The sequence below is a fragment of the Eublepharis macularius genome, chromosome 12 (genome assembly GCF_028583425.1).
Source record: "Eublepharis macularius isolate TG4126 chromosome 12, MPM_Emac_v1.0, whole genome shotgun sequence".
NCBI lineage: Eukaryota > Metazoa > Chordata > Lepidosauria > Squamata > Eublepharidae > Eublepharis > Eublepharis macularius.
The window spans coordinates 62,745,106-62,763,225 of NC_072801.1; the positions used below are offsets into that span (position 1 = coordinate 62,745,106).

Consider the following 18,120-nt stretch of genomic DNA (forward strand, 5'->3'; position numbering starts at 1 on the left):
CATCCAAGTATGAAGGGTTATTCATTTCATCTGGGCATAGTTCTGTTTATATAGCACTCTTCTAACCAGATTAGTGTCCCAGTCAGGGCAGTGAACAAGGTCAGCGTTATGATACCACTTACCATCATAATAACCCTGTGAGATAAGATGGGAGATAATGAACGCATTAAGATTACCAAGGGAACTTCATAGTGGCTCAGCAAGAATTTTAATCCAGGGCATTCCTGTCTTGCATCACTTTAGCTCTGTAAATATCCTCAGCAACCAGCCGGCAATTGATCACTTTAAAAAGTTGTAAACAGGCCTGCAAGATCCAGAAGAAGAAGCAAAATCCATTCAATATTTTTTATTAGGCTCAATCAAAATGACAACTTTTAAAAAAATGTATTTAAAACATTTATATGCCCCCTTTCTAGAGTCCACAAGTTGGCAAACATCAATACATCAGCACCTTAAAAAAGTTAAAACAGCACTTAAAATGTATACATAAATATTTAACAATACAGTACAAACACATAGACATACAGCACAGACAACTAGGGAGGGAGAGCCAGTGAGAGTTTTGTCTTTTGGTTAGCTCTTATAAAAATTATTACGATTTTCAGTGTAATCCAAAACAGTTACTTCAGTCAAAGACCATTGATTTCAATAGGCTTAGACTGGAGAAACTCTTCTTAAGACTGCACCTTTTTTTGTCCGTCAGAAATTAGCCAGCGCCCCACGAACTAACTTCTAGGCATCGCTGATGTAAAGGAAAAGTGCTTCTTTCTGCTTGGCTATGGGAACGCCTGTCAATTTTTGTAATACAGATATACCCACCGCACGAATATTACTGAGTGAAGCTCCTCTATGTAACAATCAGGACCCAAGTCCTGGCGAGGCATTGTCTGCTCGTCACGTTTTTCGAAGATAATACTGCCATCTTTGTTGAGGGAACCTGCCCGCCTCGAACGCCCCTTTCTAGCGATAGGGCAAGTTCACCGTGGCCGCCATTTTAAATCAGGAACGAGGCTGCCGAAGCGAGGGATGGAGATGAGCCGCGCTTTCTGCCAGGTAACGAGCAACAGAAGCGCCCGTCAGCTCCCGACTGTGGTTCTCCGGTGCAAGCCTGCACGTTTGCGTCTGCACCGCTCTTTAGCGATCACAGTTTAATGGGTGTGGCTTTACATTAAGGCTTTGTCTTCAGGATCAAGGAGCCCAACTTTTTGTGCGTCTGTGCATAAAATGAAATTGATGTTTTATATTTGATTTGTAGAAACCAATCTCTGTGTGTGTATGTACGTATATATGTGAGTGCATATATACAAACATATATATACATACACATATATACATAATGTATAATACATTTTATATATACATATATATATACACACACACACATATGTATGTCTATAAAATCATAAAAATGAAATTGATTTTCTGTATTTGATGCTTATTTCATACTTGCAACTAGAGTGGGTAACTTAATGATTTTCAAAAGTTGACTTTTTAAAAAGTTTTCAGATTTGTTTTTGAGAACCACCACTCAGGTCACAGAAAAGCCCATAACTGAATACCCTTTTCGGACAGGCCTCTTGGCTGTTTCCCTCGTCGCACAATAAGGCACTGCCACCTCTCCTTGTCTTCCTTCCAGACATGCCATGATGCAGAGCATGAGTCTGTAGCCCACTACGGGCCAGAGCTGGAGGTGCTGACCAGCCCTGCTCAGAGCAGCAGGAAGAAGAGGGAGCCAAGAAGACATGGCCTGCAGCCAGCCCAGGAAACCCCTGGTATCTCCTCTCAGATTGGCTTCTCTGGGAAGGAAGGGCCCAGCAACCAGAGTGGAGCTGTAGCCCTCTAGGAAGGGATGGATACTGGGAACATACAGCCTCCTTCCTTTCTCTGGATAGAACTCGGAGCCTTAATGTTGCGATCCTCAAACCACACACCCTGAAAAATAAGTAAAGTATTTAAGAATGGCTCATCCCACTATCAAGTCTAACCCATGTACTGTGTCATAAGCTTTCACAAGCCACAGCCTGCTTCATTAGGCACATCTGTTATTTTGGCTGCTGTGGAAATAATTAGGGCCCCCGGTGTACCCAACCACTGCAGAGCCCGCCATGGGATGTGTCTCCAGGATGTCTTCGACTTTGGCCTGATGCCCAACCAGGTGCACGTACCCTCTGCATCAAGTGTGGTTGGGTCATTCAGTCATGCTCACTTCAGAGAAATAGGATTGGGCGCCTTCAGAGGAGGTAGCCTACTGCAACTCTATACAAGTAATTGCTCTGGGTTGGCTTCCTTTCAATCAGGAGATAGGCCCAGATCAGTTACTCTTGTAGAGAGCATGGAGAGTGGATTCATCTAAGAACGAGTTACTCCTATTCACTCTCACTCTGGTGTAGCATGCGTTCAGTTTTAAATTTACAAAAAGGGGCCGTTCATCAGAATTATTTGGGAAACATGACACTAACTGAACAGAACCTAGTTAAGGCATACCTATATATGGAACAATAATGGGTTTTCATACTAGGTGCCCTCCCCAATACTGCAACCAGAGTTGATATGGCCTTGACCCTTGCTCCTTCAGAGGAGGGTTCTTAGAAGCTATACAGATTAAATTAATTCCATTTATGCACACAAAGCTACCTTATACTGACTCAGACCACTGGTCTATCAAAGCATTGTCTACTCAAACTGGCAGCAGCTCTGCAGGGCCTCAGGTATCTATACTTCATTTATACACTGCCTTTTCCCCAATGGGGATCCAAAGCAGCCTATGTCATTCTTCTCTCTTCCATCCTCACAACAACCTGATGAGGTTAGGCTGAGAGTGTAAGCTCCTGTGGCAGGGTGGGAATTTGAACCCAGGTCTCCCAGCTCAGAGTCTGACACTAACCACTACACCACGCTTGTCTTTCATATCACCAGGAACTTGTTTTAACTTGAGATGCTGGAGACTGAAGCTGCTGCAATGTAAAAACAGGTGCTCTACTGTTGAGCCACAGTCCTGCAGATAGCATCCCCGTATAGGGTACAGCATAGTGGTTAAGTGGCTGAGCTGCAAATCAGCCCTCTGCTGGTTCAAATCGGCCATGAGTTCAGGAGGCCTTGGGTAAGCCACTCCTCTCAGCTCCAGCTCCATTGTGGGGATAACAACAACACTGGCTTTGTTCACCACTCTGAGTGGAGCATTAATCTTTCTAGAAGAGTGGTGCATAAGTGCAGTTATTATTACACATTATAGAGGGAGCCAGACTGCTGGCTCATGAACTCAGGCTTTCAGTGTGGCTGCGAAGTGCTTCTAACATCTTTTCGTCCCAGCAGAAACCCACTTTGGCCTCAGTGACCTGGGCCTAGCAGCAGACAATTCCAGCCTGGCACCTTACGAGGACACCTCTCAGCTGGCAGCGTTACAGGACCATAACGCCTACTGCGTCCCTGAGGAAGCCGCTCCCTTGAAGAGCCTTGTAATCTCATCCAAAGAGGTGGTGCATCAGCAAAGCGAGCTCCTTCTCAGCCTGCAGGGGGCGCTAGAAGCCAGCCAGAAAGAATGCCGGGAACTACAGGTGAGGGAGGTAAGGGGAGAGAAAGGCCTGCGTGGAAGACGGCGAGATGCAGCGGACAGAATATTTTTTCCCTTTCCCACACAGGAGAAAGCAGCGGAAGCAAACTGGCCTCTTCATCCCAAGCTTGGAGAGAGCATCGCCCAGCTCGAAGCAGAGAACCGGAACTTGTGCTGTGAGAGGGACCAGTTGAAGTCCACAGCACAACGCTTGCGCCGGGAGCTGGACGCCAGCGGTGCCACTGTTCTCTCCCTGAGCAGGCAGCTAAGAGGCCAGCAGGAAGCTCAAGCCTACCACGGGGCCTTTTCCCTGGAGACTGTGAAGGAGAACCGTAAGTGGCTGAGGTTCTACACAGGCTTTGACGAATACCCACGCTTCACGGCCTTTCTGGACTTCCTCCTTGACAGCAGTGGGCAGAGGCAGGAGGAGAGTCCAGAGCGCTGGACCCACAGTGCCCTCAGCCCGCAGAACCAAGTTTTCTTGGTGCTTGTCCGCCTGCGGCTGGGGCTGCTCCTCCAAGATCTCGCCTTCCGTTTCCACATCTCAGAGTCCACAGCCTCCCGTTACTGGCTTAGCTGGACGGAAGTCATGGAGCAGAAGCTGAAGCAGGTGAGGACCCGATGACGCTCTTCCACTCACCAGACATATAGGTTGAGGTGTAAGGTACGGGTAGTCGCTGAGAGAAGGGAAGGAGGCTCACAAGCTGCCAAAAGATTTCCTTATCCACTAAAAAAACTTGGGAACAAGAAACAAGAAAGGGGGTAGGAAGCAACAATGAAGAGAAAGGCCCACTTCCAGAACAAGAAGGGATGGTGCTCACTTTATTTACACCCCCCTTTCCCCCACAATGGGGACCCAAAGTGGCTCACAAAGTTCTCCTCTGTTTAGTAGGGTAGGCTTAGAGTGGGACTGACCCAAGAACATCCCATGAGCTTCCATGGCAGAGCGGGGATCTGAAGGCGGGTCTCCCGGATCCAAGGGTAACTATGGCACCACAGCAGTTCTCACCCCTCCTGCTTCTGAACACCTGGTTAGCAAGTGTAGCTGCTGGCCAGGGATTTGGAGTTCTGCTCAAATGCTGCACTGCCTCCTGTTGGTCCAGGTGCAGAAGTGCACCGTTCTCCACATGTGAAACTTGCGTGCTTACACACTAGGCACAGTATCAGTCTGTTGTGGAATTCTTTGGGAAGGCTGACTTCGTTCCAAATTGTTGGGCTTTTGTGGATGAAATAGCCTTTGCCCCTACCATTCTCCTCTTCCATTTTATCCTCACAACAGCCCTGCGAGATAGGTTAGTCCGAGTATATGACTGGCCCAAGGTAACCCAGCAAGTTTACAAGGCTTGAACTGGGGTCTCCCAGATCATAGTCTGCTGGCTTTCTACACACATGCTTGTCTTTCCCCAAGTTCTATTTCAGGAGCTTGTTTTCTGTTGAAACGGAACTGAGATTAGACATCGTGCCCCTTTCACAATGCCCCTACTTCCAAGCCACTTCCTGCTGACCACCCAACTCCTCCCCATCAGAGCCATATAGGGAGAATGTGCTGGACTGTGGTAAATGAATGCTTTCCTCCACCTGCAGATTCCGGTCTCTTGCAGCCAGCGCTATGTAGACACCTTCAAGCCACAGAGGCTCATCCGCCATCATGATATGCCCCTGGTGGCTCTGGATTGTGCAGAACTTTTCTTTGAAGCCCAGGGAAGGACAAGGAGCAAAGAAGAGGTCCACTGGGGCCCCAGGGGCCGATACTCAATTCCTGGCTATGCTCTGGCTGCACCCAGCGGCTACCTGACCTTCGGCTCAGGAGCTGACAAGGAGCTGGCATCTTTGCCCACCTTTCTGCAGGTGGGTCCTGTGGTGCTGTCAGCCCAGCAGGAGGCAGCCAAAAGGCAGGTGCTGAGCTTCCGCAGCCTGACGGACAAAGCCCTCAGCTTCCGCTTCCTGCGTGTTGTTCACCCCCAGAACATGGAGGGCCAAGTGGGCAGAGCCTGGACCATTTCCTGCTACCTAGCTTGCCTGTTGCACGAACCCATGGGGCTCGCCTAAGGAAAGGAGCCCTGCCTCCCAGTGCAGTTTGCCTTCTATCACACGCTATCTTTTGGTCAATCACTGCTAGTGCTGCCCCTGCCATGGTGGAACCTCACTTTTGGGGCCTATGTGGTGAGTGCTACAGTACTGCATCTTCTTGTGCTGCCGCTTTCCTTGATGCAGGAATCTGACAACCCACCTGCAAACTGACACAATCTCCTTGCAGCCCCACAATTTGACTTTCTTCTCAGCTGCTTCTACAATTTTGCAGTTACTACGCAAGTGACTGGTTATGCACACCCAGGGTTGGGGATGCTGGCTCCCTTCCTAGGATTGGCTGTATCCACCATCCCTCTTCCTCTACAGCAAGCTCTTTTTTCAGCCAGGCGATGACACAGGATTCATCGTGCACACCCTCTGTTCCCTGCACTCTCTAAAGTCTCAAGTTGACAATCACTTCTCTCAGAAGATAGGAGGACTTCAGGGCGGTGGGACGTATACCAGCTTTAACTTTTGCATGCCCATGTAGGTGCCAGCATCTTTCCATGTTTTCACTCAGACTCCTTCAGGTTTACCTCGCTTCCAAGCTCCCACACTGAAAACCAGCTCCCAGGTTTCTCACTCACCTTACATATCCCTTACTTGTTGGCCAGAGCCCAATCAACAACAGCTATTTGGCCAAGGTAAAGACTGTGGGAGGATATTACAGATTTGGGGAATCTTCTCAGCAACTACCAAGTTCACACAAACCGCTCACAGTAACATCTCTGTTGGGACACACGGGACCTTTGGTATATCCTTTCTACCAAACAATATGACAACAGGGCATTAATATGTGGCCTTTAATGTGATACATCTGCACAATCAAACTCCTCCTGAAAGAATGCTAGTTTTTGTAGCCTCGACTGGCCCGACGACCACGAGCCCGTTCGAACTTTCGGCCCTTGGACTGAATGTATGGTCTGGAAAGACAAAAAAAAGTGGGAAGAGGAGTCAGTGACATGGAAAGGGAACTACACTGGAACGTAAGGGGAGAGAAGGAGAAATCTACAACAGCTCTTTGGTCTGAGCTGCCCACTTTCTTCCACGTTCAATTCAAAGTGCTGGCTGTGCCTCCTTGAAAGCCCTTCACAACCTGGAAGCCCAGCCTGATCATGTGGGTGAACTAGGCAACTGACAAATGAGACCAAAGTAAATTTATTTTCTCGGTTTTAAAAAGCAGACTTATATTTTTCCCTGTGTTGAACGAGGGGCACCAAAACCCCTCTTTCCCCATATACTCTCAGCCAGCCACTGGCCATTTTCTCAGGCTTTTTAACCGTGCCTTCCAGTGGGCTCTGCTTAACTTGGGCTGTGGCCTTTTCTGCTCCAGATCTTTGGAATAGTTTGCTAGACTCCTTAGCTCTTACAGCTCCCTAATCTGCCCCCTAATTCTAAGAGAATCCAGGGGAACCTGTTCCCTGTCATTCTAACCCTGTTAAAATCTTAGTAATTCTAAGAGCTAAGTGTTCAGATTTTGCTCCTCCTGCTTTCCAAATTCCCAGTAATGCAACATCTGTTACGTTTCGCAAGATCCCCAGCAGCTGTAATCCAAGCCAAAACCCAGTTCACAAGTCTAGGCAACAGATACAGATGGTGGCCATGGCTACGATAATTTTAGACCACCCCATCAAGCTGCTTCATGTCGTGGGATGTGTGAGAAGTTCTGTTCCACAAAATGTGGCTAAATCAAGCACCAAATTTAACTTCTAAGCTTTCCTATTTACATTTAGTATCTGTCTTTCTAAAATAAAATGATATAGAAACAGAGGTGCAGAAGCAATATATAGTTAATTTCAAGCTTTGCACAAGAACTGAGAACTCAAATGTTTTTGTGTTAAATCAATTTAGCTACAGCCTCTTCCAAATGGTAGCTCTGAGCATCCCTTACTGACCCAGAAAGGCAGGATATAAATATTTTAATAAATGGAAAAAAGTAAACATCCCTCCAAGACCAAGGCTGAAAGAACAGTAAATACATGTCCCAAGATTCAGAACAACTACTTCCTATATTCCTTAGCAGAAAGAGCTGCCGTGTTTTTTTCATATGTGCTGTATGCCTTCCCAGCTTAAATAGGTAATGCTATTTAAATCCAACTCCAAGTTTAAAAGAAAAATTGTTTTTAACTAACTTTGCAACTTTTTAGCATTTTGTATATTCTCTGGTACCTTTTTCATCTTATTTTTGCTGCTAACAACCTTAGGCACTGTTCAAGTGGAACAGAAATATTTTAATAGACTGGAGATATGAGATCATGATTTGGTTAAGGATGAGGTGAATGCTTGGCAATGGTGGGTAGGATCCAACCAACTCTTCCTCTCTTGAAAGTGGAGTCCCCTTTGAGCACCCAAAAGGGCTATCACGGGACATGCATGTACAAAAGACATATGGGGGACGGGGAGAAGTGAATGAGAATGAGTCAAAAAGCTGGCTGGATCCAACCCAGTGAGTGCAGTGCTGTGCCAGGTGTGCTTAGTGTAGACAAGGGAACTCCTTGGGCTGAGCTAGCTGATAACCTAATCTGACTGCCCTGGAACGCTGCGAGACTTGACTCCTTGGAGGAAGGGGATGAAGGAATGATAACTGAAGTCAAGACCCAGAAAGAAAAGAGTTTGACCCTGGGAAAGGCAGAAAACTGAGGCAGGAGATTAGGAAGTGAGGTGTGTACATGCAACACAGCTTAAGACAAGTCAAAACCTTTTTTTAAAAGCATACTGTCATTTTGAAGTTTTACAAGGCTTTAAGCAAGCGCAAGCAGCTGAAGAGATCAAGGAATACTCACTTGGTGTGGCTATGTGGGGTGCCAGGGGCCTTGCCAAAATGCCGATAAACTTGACGGGCCTTTCTAGGTCCTGCAAGGGGAAGGGAGATACTTCTGTCAATATTGGTAGTGGACTGCAGCCAATGAGATCCTCACAGAGATTTCAGCTCCCTCCCAACTCACCAGACAGCAAGACAGTTCCTTGTCCCTTAGGAGCAGCCATGGCTAACTGGTCAAAAGTCATTATCTGTCCCCCGGCTTTCAGGATACGTGTCCGAGCTCCCTGGGTAACTCTGAGGGCACAGATCTTGGAGGTGAGGGGGAAAAATGGTAAAATGAGCATCTCCAAATCTGACAGTAGCAGTCAATTTTTGAAATTTTTAAAAAACTTATTAACCGTCTACACATGAACATCAAAAGATCCATGTTACTAACACTATTAGCGTATATCGAAACAGCTGATTTTACTCCTGTATTTGTACGAGTTGAAAAAATAAAATTAAACTTCTAAAAAAAAACCCTGCCACTAAATAGATACAACGTGCAACCAGCCACTCCACAATCACATGCACATTATGTGCTTTGATACCTATCCCAGCATTAGTTTTTTAAATTTTAAAACATTTATTGAAATTGATTTTAATTTCTTATAAACAATAACATCAAAGATAAACAACACTAACATTAAAGATAACAATAAAACCAGCTGCTGCAAGGTACAATACTGACATTCCTATGTTATATGTCTGTTGAGTCAATAACTTAGGTTAGCTGCTTGGATTCTTTCGATGCTACACGAGATTGAAACCTTTATTTTGTTGTTGATTGTTCAGGAGAATAAGATGTATTATGATGAACCAAATGATTGAATAAGTTGTCATTTGGTGTTATGCAAGGTCTGACTAAGGATGTATAGCCATGAGTGTTCATAGATTTGAAATTTGCATTACATCATGGTTTGGCACACTGGATTTTTGTAAGTTATATGTTCAATGAAGGGGATCCATTTTTCTGTAAACACCATTGTTCTGGAGTTTATTTCAGCTTGAAGGAGGCCACCTGTGATTTTCTGTATAATGTAGTGGTCCCATAACTTAATTTGCTAGCGTCGGAGGTTTCTGTGATTTCCACTCTGAAGCTATTGCAGTTTTCACTGCCACCAAGAAGATCCTTATGAGATCGTGCCTGATATGTGCTATAGCTCTGAGTTCTGCCATTGGCCCAGCATTAGTTTATGAAGCCTAAGATGGCATGCCCCCTCCCTCTAAGTCAACACTCCTCTCTCACATGTCAACTGTTCCCCAATGCTCAGATTACCTTCAATTTGGGGATTTCCTGGATGCGAACATCATCTGTCACTGTACCCACCACCACAGCAGTTTTGTTATCCCGACCTGGGAGTTTCATCTTTCGGATCTGGAGAGGGAGGCATAAGAACAATCAGTCAGGACACCTGTACTGCTCAGCAGATACGCTGCTGCACTTATGAGAAGTGAGTGCCGTCACACGCACTTACAACCACCCACCCAGAAATTGCGCTTATACTGATGGGCCCAATAGGAGAGACAGGGAGTCCTCCCACCCAAATCCATGTGCTGTGACCAACTGCATGTCTACCTAGTTGTACAGTTGTGGCCTGGTGAACGTCTTATCATCCCAGCAGAATCTGGAGTCAGGAGAGAGGTGTGCTACTATTTCTTTGACCTTCTCATGGTCTGTCTTCCCTTTCTGCCTTGCTTCATTGTTAAAGCCTGTTTATGGTCTCAACCATCTCAGTTACACCTGGAGGGGGTCTCTGATTATTCTTCAACTTGCGAGGGTCAATTACAGATTTCTGAGAATAATTCCTGGAGCCCAAGGCTTCCAAGGATCAGAAACAATGAGCACCTTTGAAACTGAGGGAGAGAGATGAAGAAACGGACGGGAGTGTGAAGAGCAGCACTTGCACTCACCAAGCGGGATATGGACAGTGGAGGCCGATTGGTGCGGCTCATAAAGAGACGTTTGAGGATCACTTTGTTGAATTTTGCATTTGTCCGTCGAGCAAGAAATCTGTAAAGCTGAGTCAGCAACACAGGACCTTTAGTTTCCTTGTGAGTCCCACTAGACAGCCCCTTTTCTCAATTAAAACCATTTAGATTGCCTTCATTTCCCCGGTAAGTCCACAAACCAGCTTCCAGCAGACCACAACCTCCCAAATACAACCTACTAGATATTCTGTCTCCCACTCTTTCCCCTCCAAATTCTATAAAATTTAGGTTTCTTTCAAGAGCTCCTAAGGATCGTAGCTTGTCCTCCTCCAAAAATAAGTATAGCTGAAAGCAGGATGGGGGACAGGGAGGCAAAAAGGCTTCTTGGTATGTTAGTCAGAAATTCTGGCCAATTCTGAACCCTCATAGCTTTGCCCTGGTTCTCACCTTGACCAGGAGACGAAGGTAAATATCTTGACTCTTGGGCTCTTTGCGCCGAACCTTTCGGTCCTTATTGTGGCGAATGTCGACTCCCTGGTACCGCAAAAAGAGAAATATTTGTCAGAGAGAAAGTGCCAGTCACTTCTGGACCTGGTATTTTATTGTTTATTGCTCTAAACTGTCCTGAGCTTTAGACAGTATCACTATTTTAATTGAAGAAATATGCCATTTTTCAGATATTTCATATATTACACACATTGTTCTTGAAGGATACGGAAAGGGGTCTGCTTGTTTACACCTGATTAATATCACACTATACTAGCATAAGAATGCCTTATATAAATAGGTGAAATCAGGAGGTAAAAATTACAGGCTTCTCCAATCAGATCCTCAGCGGATTCCACTTATGTGCCAGCAACAGGACTCTCTGAATCAGCAAGTAAATAGACAGCACCAGGTACCTACTTCAAAAGGATCACCAAAACCCCCAAACAGCCCACATACCCTACCACATTCCAGCGATGCAGCCACTGAAATCTACTTCTCAGACCTATCATCTCACCCACAGAAAAAGACAAATGGTTCCCCCTTACAGAGGGATCATGGGGGAAGCTACAGAGCACTAAATATCCTGAGAGTTCCATACATGTCATTACCAAAAAGCACACCAAGATATCCTACACTGTCCTTCGTCAAAAGCTCAGGCAAAAGAGGAAAGAAAACAATTCTGTAATTACAAGGAACAGCAAAGCAAAAAGCAAAGTGGACAGGCCCTCAACAAAATATATAAAAGAAGAACAGCCAATTCAAACTATCACAAAACCTAGAGCTAAAACCATGTTAAGAAAATTATCATCAGCAAACAAAAGGGTGCTTTAATATTAAAAACAACAAATGCTAAAGCATACTGTTTACTGAGGGGTTCCCCATTTTCCTTTATCTTGATTAAAAGCCCCCCAATATAAACACTAACATGTCAAACTTCACCCCCCCCCCCATACACACACACTCTTGGTGTAGTGTTCAGTGTCACACAAAGCTCTGGAAAGCTCTGGTTTGAATCCCCACCTGGCCTACCTCACAGGGCTGCTGAGGATAAGACGAAGGGGAGAACAATACAAGCTGCTTTAGGAAAAATGGTGAAATGTAAATGAACTAAATAAGCATGTACCTGTCAACCACTATCCTGTGCTCATCGCCCTACGTAGCTCGTACACAAGACTTACAGACACTTTTCTCATTCCCAATGGTGTGTTTAGGGCATGCTCCTCTCTCATATTTACAGAGGATACATGTAAACCTACCCTCCTTCCCTCCGTTTTTTTCTTTTCACCAATACTGTATATTTTCAGCCACAGTGCCACTCTCCATAAAGACATCCCACCTCCTGCTTTTAAACGCCTTTCTCCAGAGACTCTTATGCAGGGAAGTCTTATTACACAAAGTAACTTTACAGTCCAACCCTACTTATTTAAAGAGGCTTAGACTGCAGTCACTTTGCAAAGCATTAAGCTGTTGCATCTCTCTTTCTCTCTCCATAGTTACACCTACTGCTACGAGATACTGAATACTTCTCATTTATTAGCAGCTTGTGGAGTCTCTATTATGTGTCTAACAGGAGGGGGTTATAACCTTTCCTCTGGCCTGCCTTTAAGCAGCTCCTTCTCCAAACCAGAGCCCACCCCTAGTCCAGCCTTGCAAGGCGGCTAGGCCCAAACTCCAGCCTACCCGAAACAGGCCCTTTTCTCCAGGCCCTCCGGACCTCCCCAACTCCAGGACACATCCGCCAATTTCGGGGTCCCTCGGTTCGCCAGACCCTTCTCTGCCCCATCGCGGCACCACGCCCGACCCGCGCCGCCTCCCCGTAGAGGATTGCGACCGATTCCCATCCCACCACTCTCCAAACTCACCATGGCGGCGTCAGCGGCGCCTGGAAGGAAGAAAAGGAAGAGACAGAAAACGCGCGCGGAATTGTGGGAAAGAAAGCGGAAAGAGCGGGGCTTTTGCTCTCTATGGTAATCACAAGGGCGGAGGTGGATTTCGAACTTTACAGACAAATCCTAGAGTGTCGGTGACTTTGCGGACGGCATCGTTGTATTTTTAGGCTGTTTAGGCTATTTTAGGTTAGACTAATAAATCTTCTTATTAGACATGTGAGATATCTACACATCAGTCTTTCAGATGAGCCTGATCTCGTCAAATCTTAGGGGCTAAGCAGGGTTAGCCTTAGTTAGTAATTGGATAGGAATCCTCCAAAGAAGACCAGGGTTGCAGAGGCAGGCAATGCTAAAGCACCTCTGTTAGTTTCTTGCCTTGAAAATCCCTCTAGGGGTCGCCCTAAGTCAGCTATGCCTTAAGGGCACTCTCCACCACCAGTAAAAGGATATATATGTCTCTTTGTGGATAAAAATAAAAAAGAGTCCAGTAGCACCTTTAAGACTAACCAACTTTACTGTAGCATAAGCTTTCGAGAACCATGCATCTGACGAAGAGAACTGTGTTTCTTGAAAGCGTATGCTACAGTAGTTGGTTAGTCTTAAAGGTGCTACTGGACTCTTTTCTATTTTGCTACTGCAGACTAACACGGCTAACTCCTCTGGATCTTCGTGGATAGTTTCAGGTGGGGTAGCCCCTGTTGGTCTGCAGTAAAAGAGCGAGTCCAGTAGCACCTGAGAGATCAACTAGATGTCCAGGTTATGAGCTTTCGAGAGTCGAAACTCCCTTTATCATAACTTGTTAGAAAATAAAGCTAGAAACTTCAAAACTGGCTGACAGCTTTACCATATAATCCTACGAAAAAATTACTCTAGTCCAAATCCATTGAAATCAATTTATGCTGCATTGTGAATATTATGCAGCATGTGACAGGTGGTTCTCAAGATGAAAACAGGCCATACCCATAAACAAATGGAGTTATAGGAGATATAGATCTTTCAGGAAAATGAACTGTGAGAACTTTTCCCATGTGTCAAGATTGCCTTAAATCATTCTGTCATCATCTTGAAAACAGAGTATGGCAAGAGAACCCATGTTTCCAGTGGCAGCAAATGTGGTAACCCCACGCAAAGTTTGCTCAAAAGCAATTCCCGTTGTATTCACCAGTAGGTGTGCAGAGGATAGCAGCATGAGGCTTGTTATACTGAAGCCATAAGCAGCTCAGAGCTAAAGCTAGGATTCATCTGAATGTAGACGTGTCCTGCTTCGAGATAAAGGATTTATGGTGGCATCCTAAACAGAGTTACACCCTTTGAAGTATATTGGAAGTCACTGGTTTTAGGAGGATGTGTCCCTGTTTAGGATAGCACTGTTAGTAAACTGAACAATGCTATAGACATTTCAAAACCAAACAGATTAAAGAACAGCAGAGTATAGGTTGCTAGTTTTGTAAGCAGACCTAGAGGTACGGTGTGTTGCTATTTTATTTGCAGCCCACCTTTCTCACTGAGATCCAAGGTGGACTACACAGTGCAAGTGAAATACAACATTATCAACAACTATGACATTAACTGAGCAAAGTACAGTAATGAACCACAAGTTGGACATTCAGTAAACAGATACAATAGGGTAGAGTAGCATAAAATTTGAAAACAAGCATAAAGTCAAGTATACAGATGAATCTTTCTGAAACAATGCATAACTAATTTCCATATAGCCCTATAATCTGGGTAAAAGCCCTCCTGAATAATTCAGTTTTGCATAGTATGCAGAAAGCGAGGAGCTTTCCTGACCTCCTCAGACAGGCCATTCCATAAGGTGGGGGCTCCCACAGAGGAAGCGCATGTGCTCTAAAATACTAAGTGTATTGTTTTTGGATTATACACAGCAAACACTAACCAGTCTACCCATATCTAAAACTGTTTGCCACATCATTTGCTCACGGCAGTTACTGTGGAAAGAAGCAGCCAATCAACCAATGAAAGCCTGTCTGACCATAACAAAAATGTCTGCTGCAGTCTTTTACTCTGATGAGGGCTTTTCAAGTTCCACATAGCTACCATATCCAAAATGGCCGCACGAGGACCTTGTGAGAGTCCACTTCCCTATTTTCCCTTACTTAAGATGGAGACCTCATTCATTCCACTGAAAGGGAAACTCTCGCCCGAGTTCAACATGGCTACCACGCCTTCATTTCACATTGATTTCTGGGACGTACCTGACCTTCTTTTCCCCTACTAAAGATGGCCGCTGTTTGCTTTCGAGGGAGAAATGGTCTCTTTCTGCTTTGACCTTGCCTACAGCCAGCAATCCCTGACCACTATGAGGGGAAAAGCCCCTTCCTCTTAATAAAAACCATCTCCTTAAATGAAGTATGTCTTGTCTGGATACGCATCCTTCCATATACTACATAGCTGTTTACTAGAGGTCGGCTTTCCTACCCTCTCCCTTAGCTAACATGGCCGCTGTTTTGCTTCCCTGCAAATTTGCCCGCGCCAAAGATGGCGGCCTCCAATATCCAAGGTCTGCCTTTAAGTCTGGAAAGTGGCTAGGGATAAGATTTCCGATTGGGTTAGCGTAGGACCTGGCCGCTTTGGGGATAGGCTGGTCGGAACCCTGCCTCGCCCCCTTTTGTCCTCCCCATTCCTCCCCCTCCAGGTAGAAAATAGAACACTTCCCGGTTTAGAATTAGAAAGACGGTGGAGCGAGCGGAGCTGAAAGGAAGGGAGGGGGAAAGAGGCAGGAGTGAGGGAGGAGGCTGCAGGGAGGGAGGGGAGAAGCGCTAAGGAGAGAGCTCATAAGGTAGCAGGTGTGAGGAGGTATTAGCAAGTCAGTAGGAGGCTGTTTTCTTCTTTCCCCATCCCCATTCCTTCTCTTGTATGCTTTGGACAAAAGGTGCCTGGTGAGGGGTGAGTTGGGTATTTTTTTTAAAAAAAATCTTTTTAACCTCTCCCTCTCCTCATCCCTAGCTCTATTATTTTTCCAGAAAGGATAAGCCTCTTTCCCCTTTAATGTATGAAAGTGGGGTGTGGAATTATTTAAGAGGATCCCCTCCCCTCATAATCACTGCTGTGTTAGATGGACTAGGGTTGCCAGCTCTGGGTTGGGGAAATCCTGGAGTTTGTGGGGTTTGAAGCCAGGGGAGGGCAAATTTTGGGGAGGGGAGGAACCAGGAGGTCAGCTATAGATTTCACTCTTCAAAACTGTCATTTTCTCTGGGGAAACTGATCTCTGTAGTCTGGAGGTGTGTTGTAATTCCAAGAGATCCCCAGTCCCCACCTGGATGCTGGCAACCCTGTGAACTTGAGATAAAGTCTAAGCTGTTTTTAAGCCTTGGAGGTGTTGTAGCAGAAGCAAATATATATATATATATATATATATATATATATATATATTCTTGATGCAAGTGTGGGACCTATGACTGAAACACCAGCCTTTGCTCCGGTTTTCTTCTTCTCTTTCCACTGCTGCATCACCTGAATGGATGAGTCCTCAGCATACTTTGTTCTATTTTGAGCTCAGGTTTCCTCTCCCCTTTTTTGACCCCTAGGCTAGGGGAAAGCGTTTCTGTCCGATCTTGTAAAGCAGATGGGGGGTTGTGGGGTAGGTTCTGTGAGTCACTCGAGTTTGATGAGTGTCTTGTACTCTGGAAGGGTTCTTGGGTAAATGTTTAAACTCTTTGCCTGAGGGTGAAATTGCTTTGCTGAAAACAAGATCTTCTGGCTCTAGATCTGAAGGGACACCTGTTTTATGAAGGAGTTTGGAATCTGATCTATGAAAGCTTTTATCTCATTCTTCTGCTCTCTATTGGCTAACAGCTTACTCCTTTCTTGCTTATTGTTCCAAATCTCTAGACGGTCAGGCAGGTTGGTTTTCATTCTTGTGGGCTTTAAATCTCAACCAGCCAAATATTTTTCCATAGTGAAAAGTGAGGTGAAAGAAGAAGTCAGAGTTTTGTTTCTCTTCTTGAAACCTGTTTGGTTTTCTGATACAGGGGCCTTAATGAATGAAGAAAACGAGAAGACTGGGGAATGCCTGTGATGTTTCTGCTGCGGAGGAAACTTCTTGGTTAAACCATTGTACCAGTCATTTAGTGGCTTAAGGGAAATATGTGGAAATGAAAAGATTTTAAATCCTGCTCTTCAAATCTAGAGCCCTAGGAGAGACGTGAAGAGAGAGGACAAGTTGTGCTGTGTTGGAACGTGCTGTTCAAGGGACACTTTAGAAAGCAGACTACTAAACCGCAAAGCTGGGTCTCCTTGGCGAGATGAGTTTGGCACTGGAGGTGTGTCAGGAAGGCTCCGAAACTCTGCTGCACGGGGAATTTGGGGCCTATCCCTCCAAAGGGACCCGGTATGCCCTCAGCCTCACATGGACAGAATTGCACATCCAGCGTCTGGTGCCCAAGCCGGACTCAGATCACCGGATGGTGGTGCGCCTGGTAGATGTGGTCGGGTGTCATACACTGCGCAGTCATACGCTTGCTGACCAGTCAGCTTACTTCTGCATCTATACCTACCCGCTGAAAAAACGGAAAGTGGCAGTGGGCTCTGGCCGGGTACGGCAACGAGCTGCGAGGACCTTTCAGGTTGATGACATGGAATGTTATGCAGATAACCAAGAGATAGCAGAGAAATGGGCAGCTGCCATCAAATGCCTGGTACTGGGGATTCCCATCTCGAGCAAGACAGGTAAACATGCTCTATCTATGCCTTATCTAATCCTTGGTTTATTGGGCTCCTTGATCAGCGGAACTATGAGTGCAGGCTGCTTGAAAATTGTAGAGTCCTTCCTAGACTGTATTGCTTCAGTCTGATGGTGGATTATTTCATTTTGGACTGGTTCAGTACTTAAAACCCTCCTTGCATGTGGTAAACTAGCACATCAGGGAGAAAAGGTTCTAGGCTAGGTTGTTTCCCCCTAGTCTGCTAGATTTCTACATGTAAAAGCCTTTTTAATAGGAGAATCCAGTGGCACTTTGGAGACCAACAAAATTTTTAGGGTGTAAGCTTTCGAGAGCCAAAACTCCCATCTTCAGACACTTGGGATGGAGATCCTTGAGCCTTTATATCCCTGCCAAAGAGGGAAGGCATAAGGAACACAGTTTAAAGGTACACTGATTGATTAGATGGGAGGGGTGTAACAAAGGAAGCTATCACGATGTAAAGGTGTAATGGCACAATGCAGCTTGATTAGAGCAGAAATTAGCATCTGTAGTAAGAATCCTAAACCCAGGGCAGAATTGGGGAAGGGGGTTCCGTTGTTCTGAATTTTGAAGGAACTCCATTTCAGCAATCTCCCCCTGAAGTTTCTCTGAGAACAGCCACTATTAGGTCAGCAATGGAATATCCTGGAAGATTAAAATGTTCTCCCACTGTTTTTTTGAGCGTTG

At 45.5% G+C, this 18,120-nt stretch overlaps 3 protein-coding genes across 3 annotated transcripts in view; 2 read left to right on the forward strand and 1 right to left on the reverse strand.

The window, feature by feature from the left end:
- The first annotated feature begins 1,019 nt into the window (after nt 1-1,019).
- LOC129340341 (uncharacterized) lies at nt 1,020-6,409 on the forward strand. The gene is made up of 5 exons (XM_054995069.1): nt 1,020-1,053; nt 1,637-1,772; nt 3,313-3,554; nt 3,639-4,160; nt 5,135-6,409. The coding sequence occupies exons 1-5, from the start codon at nt 1,027-1,029 to the stop codon at nt 5,597-5,599; spliced, it is 1,392 nt and encodes a 463-aa protein (XP_054851044.1). The 5' UTR covers nt 1,020-1,026; the 3' UTR covers nt 5,600-6,409.
- On the reverse strand, nt 6,408-12,764 carry RPL18 (ribosomal protein L18). The gene is made up of 7 exons (XM_054995070.1): nt 12,704-12,764; nt 10,800-10,886; nt 10,335-10,442; nt 9,700-9,798; nt 8,566-8,689; nt 8,404-8,473; nt 6,408-6,543 (listed from the first exon to the last, which is right to left on the reverse strand). The coding sequence occupies exons 1-7, from the start codon at nt 12,704-12,706 to the stop codon at nt 6,468-6,470; spliced, it is 567 nt and encodes a 188-aa protein (XP_054851045.1). The 5' UTR covers nt 12,707-12,764; the 3' UTR covers nt 6,408-6,467.
- A 2,745-nt stretch (nt 12,765-15,509) lies between these two features.
- Nucleotides 15,510-18,120, forward strand: part of SPHK2 (sphingosine kinase 2) — a 28,274-nt gene continuing 25,663 nt past the window's right edge. Inside the window, exons 1-2 of the mRNA XM_054995014.1 lie at nt 15,510-15,637; nt 16,723-17,419. Of these exons, the coding sequence (XP_054850989.1) occupies nt 16,996-17,419 (424 nt within the window). The 5' untranslated portion in view covers nt 15,510-15,637; nt 16,723-16,995. The remainder of the gene's footprint in view (nt 15,638-16,722; nt 17,420-18,120) is intronic.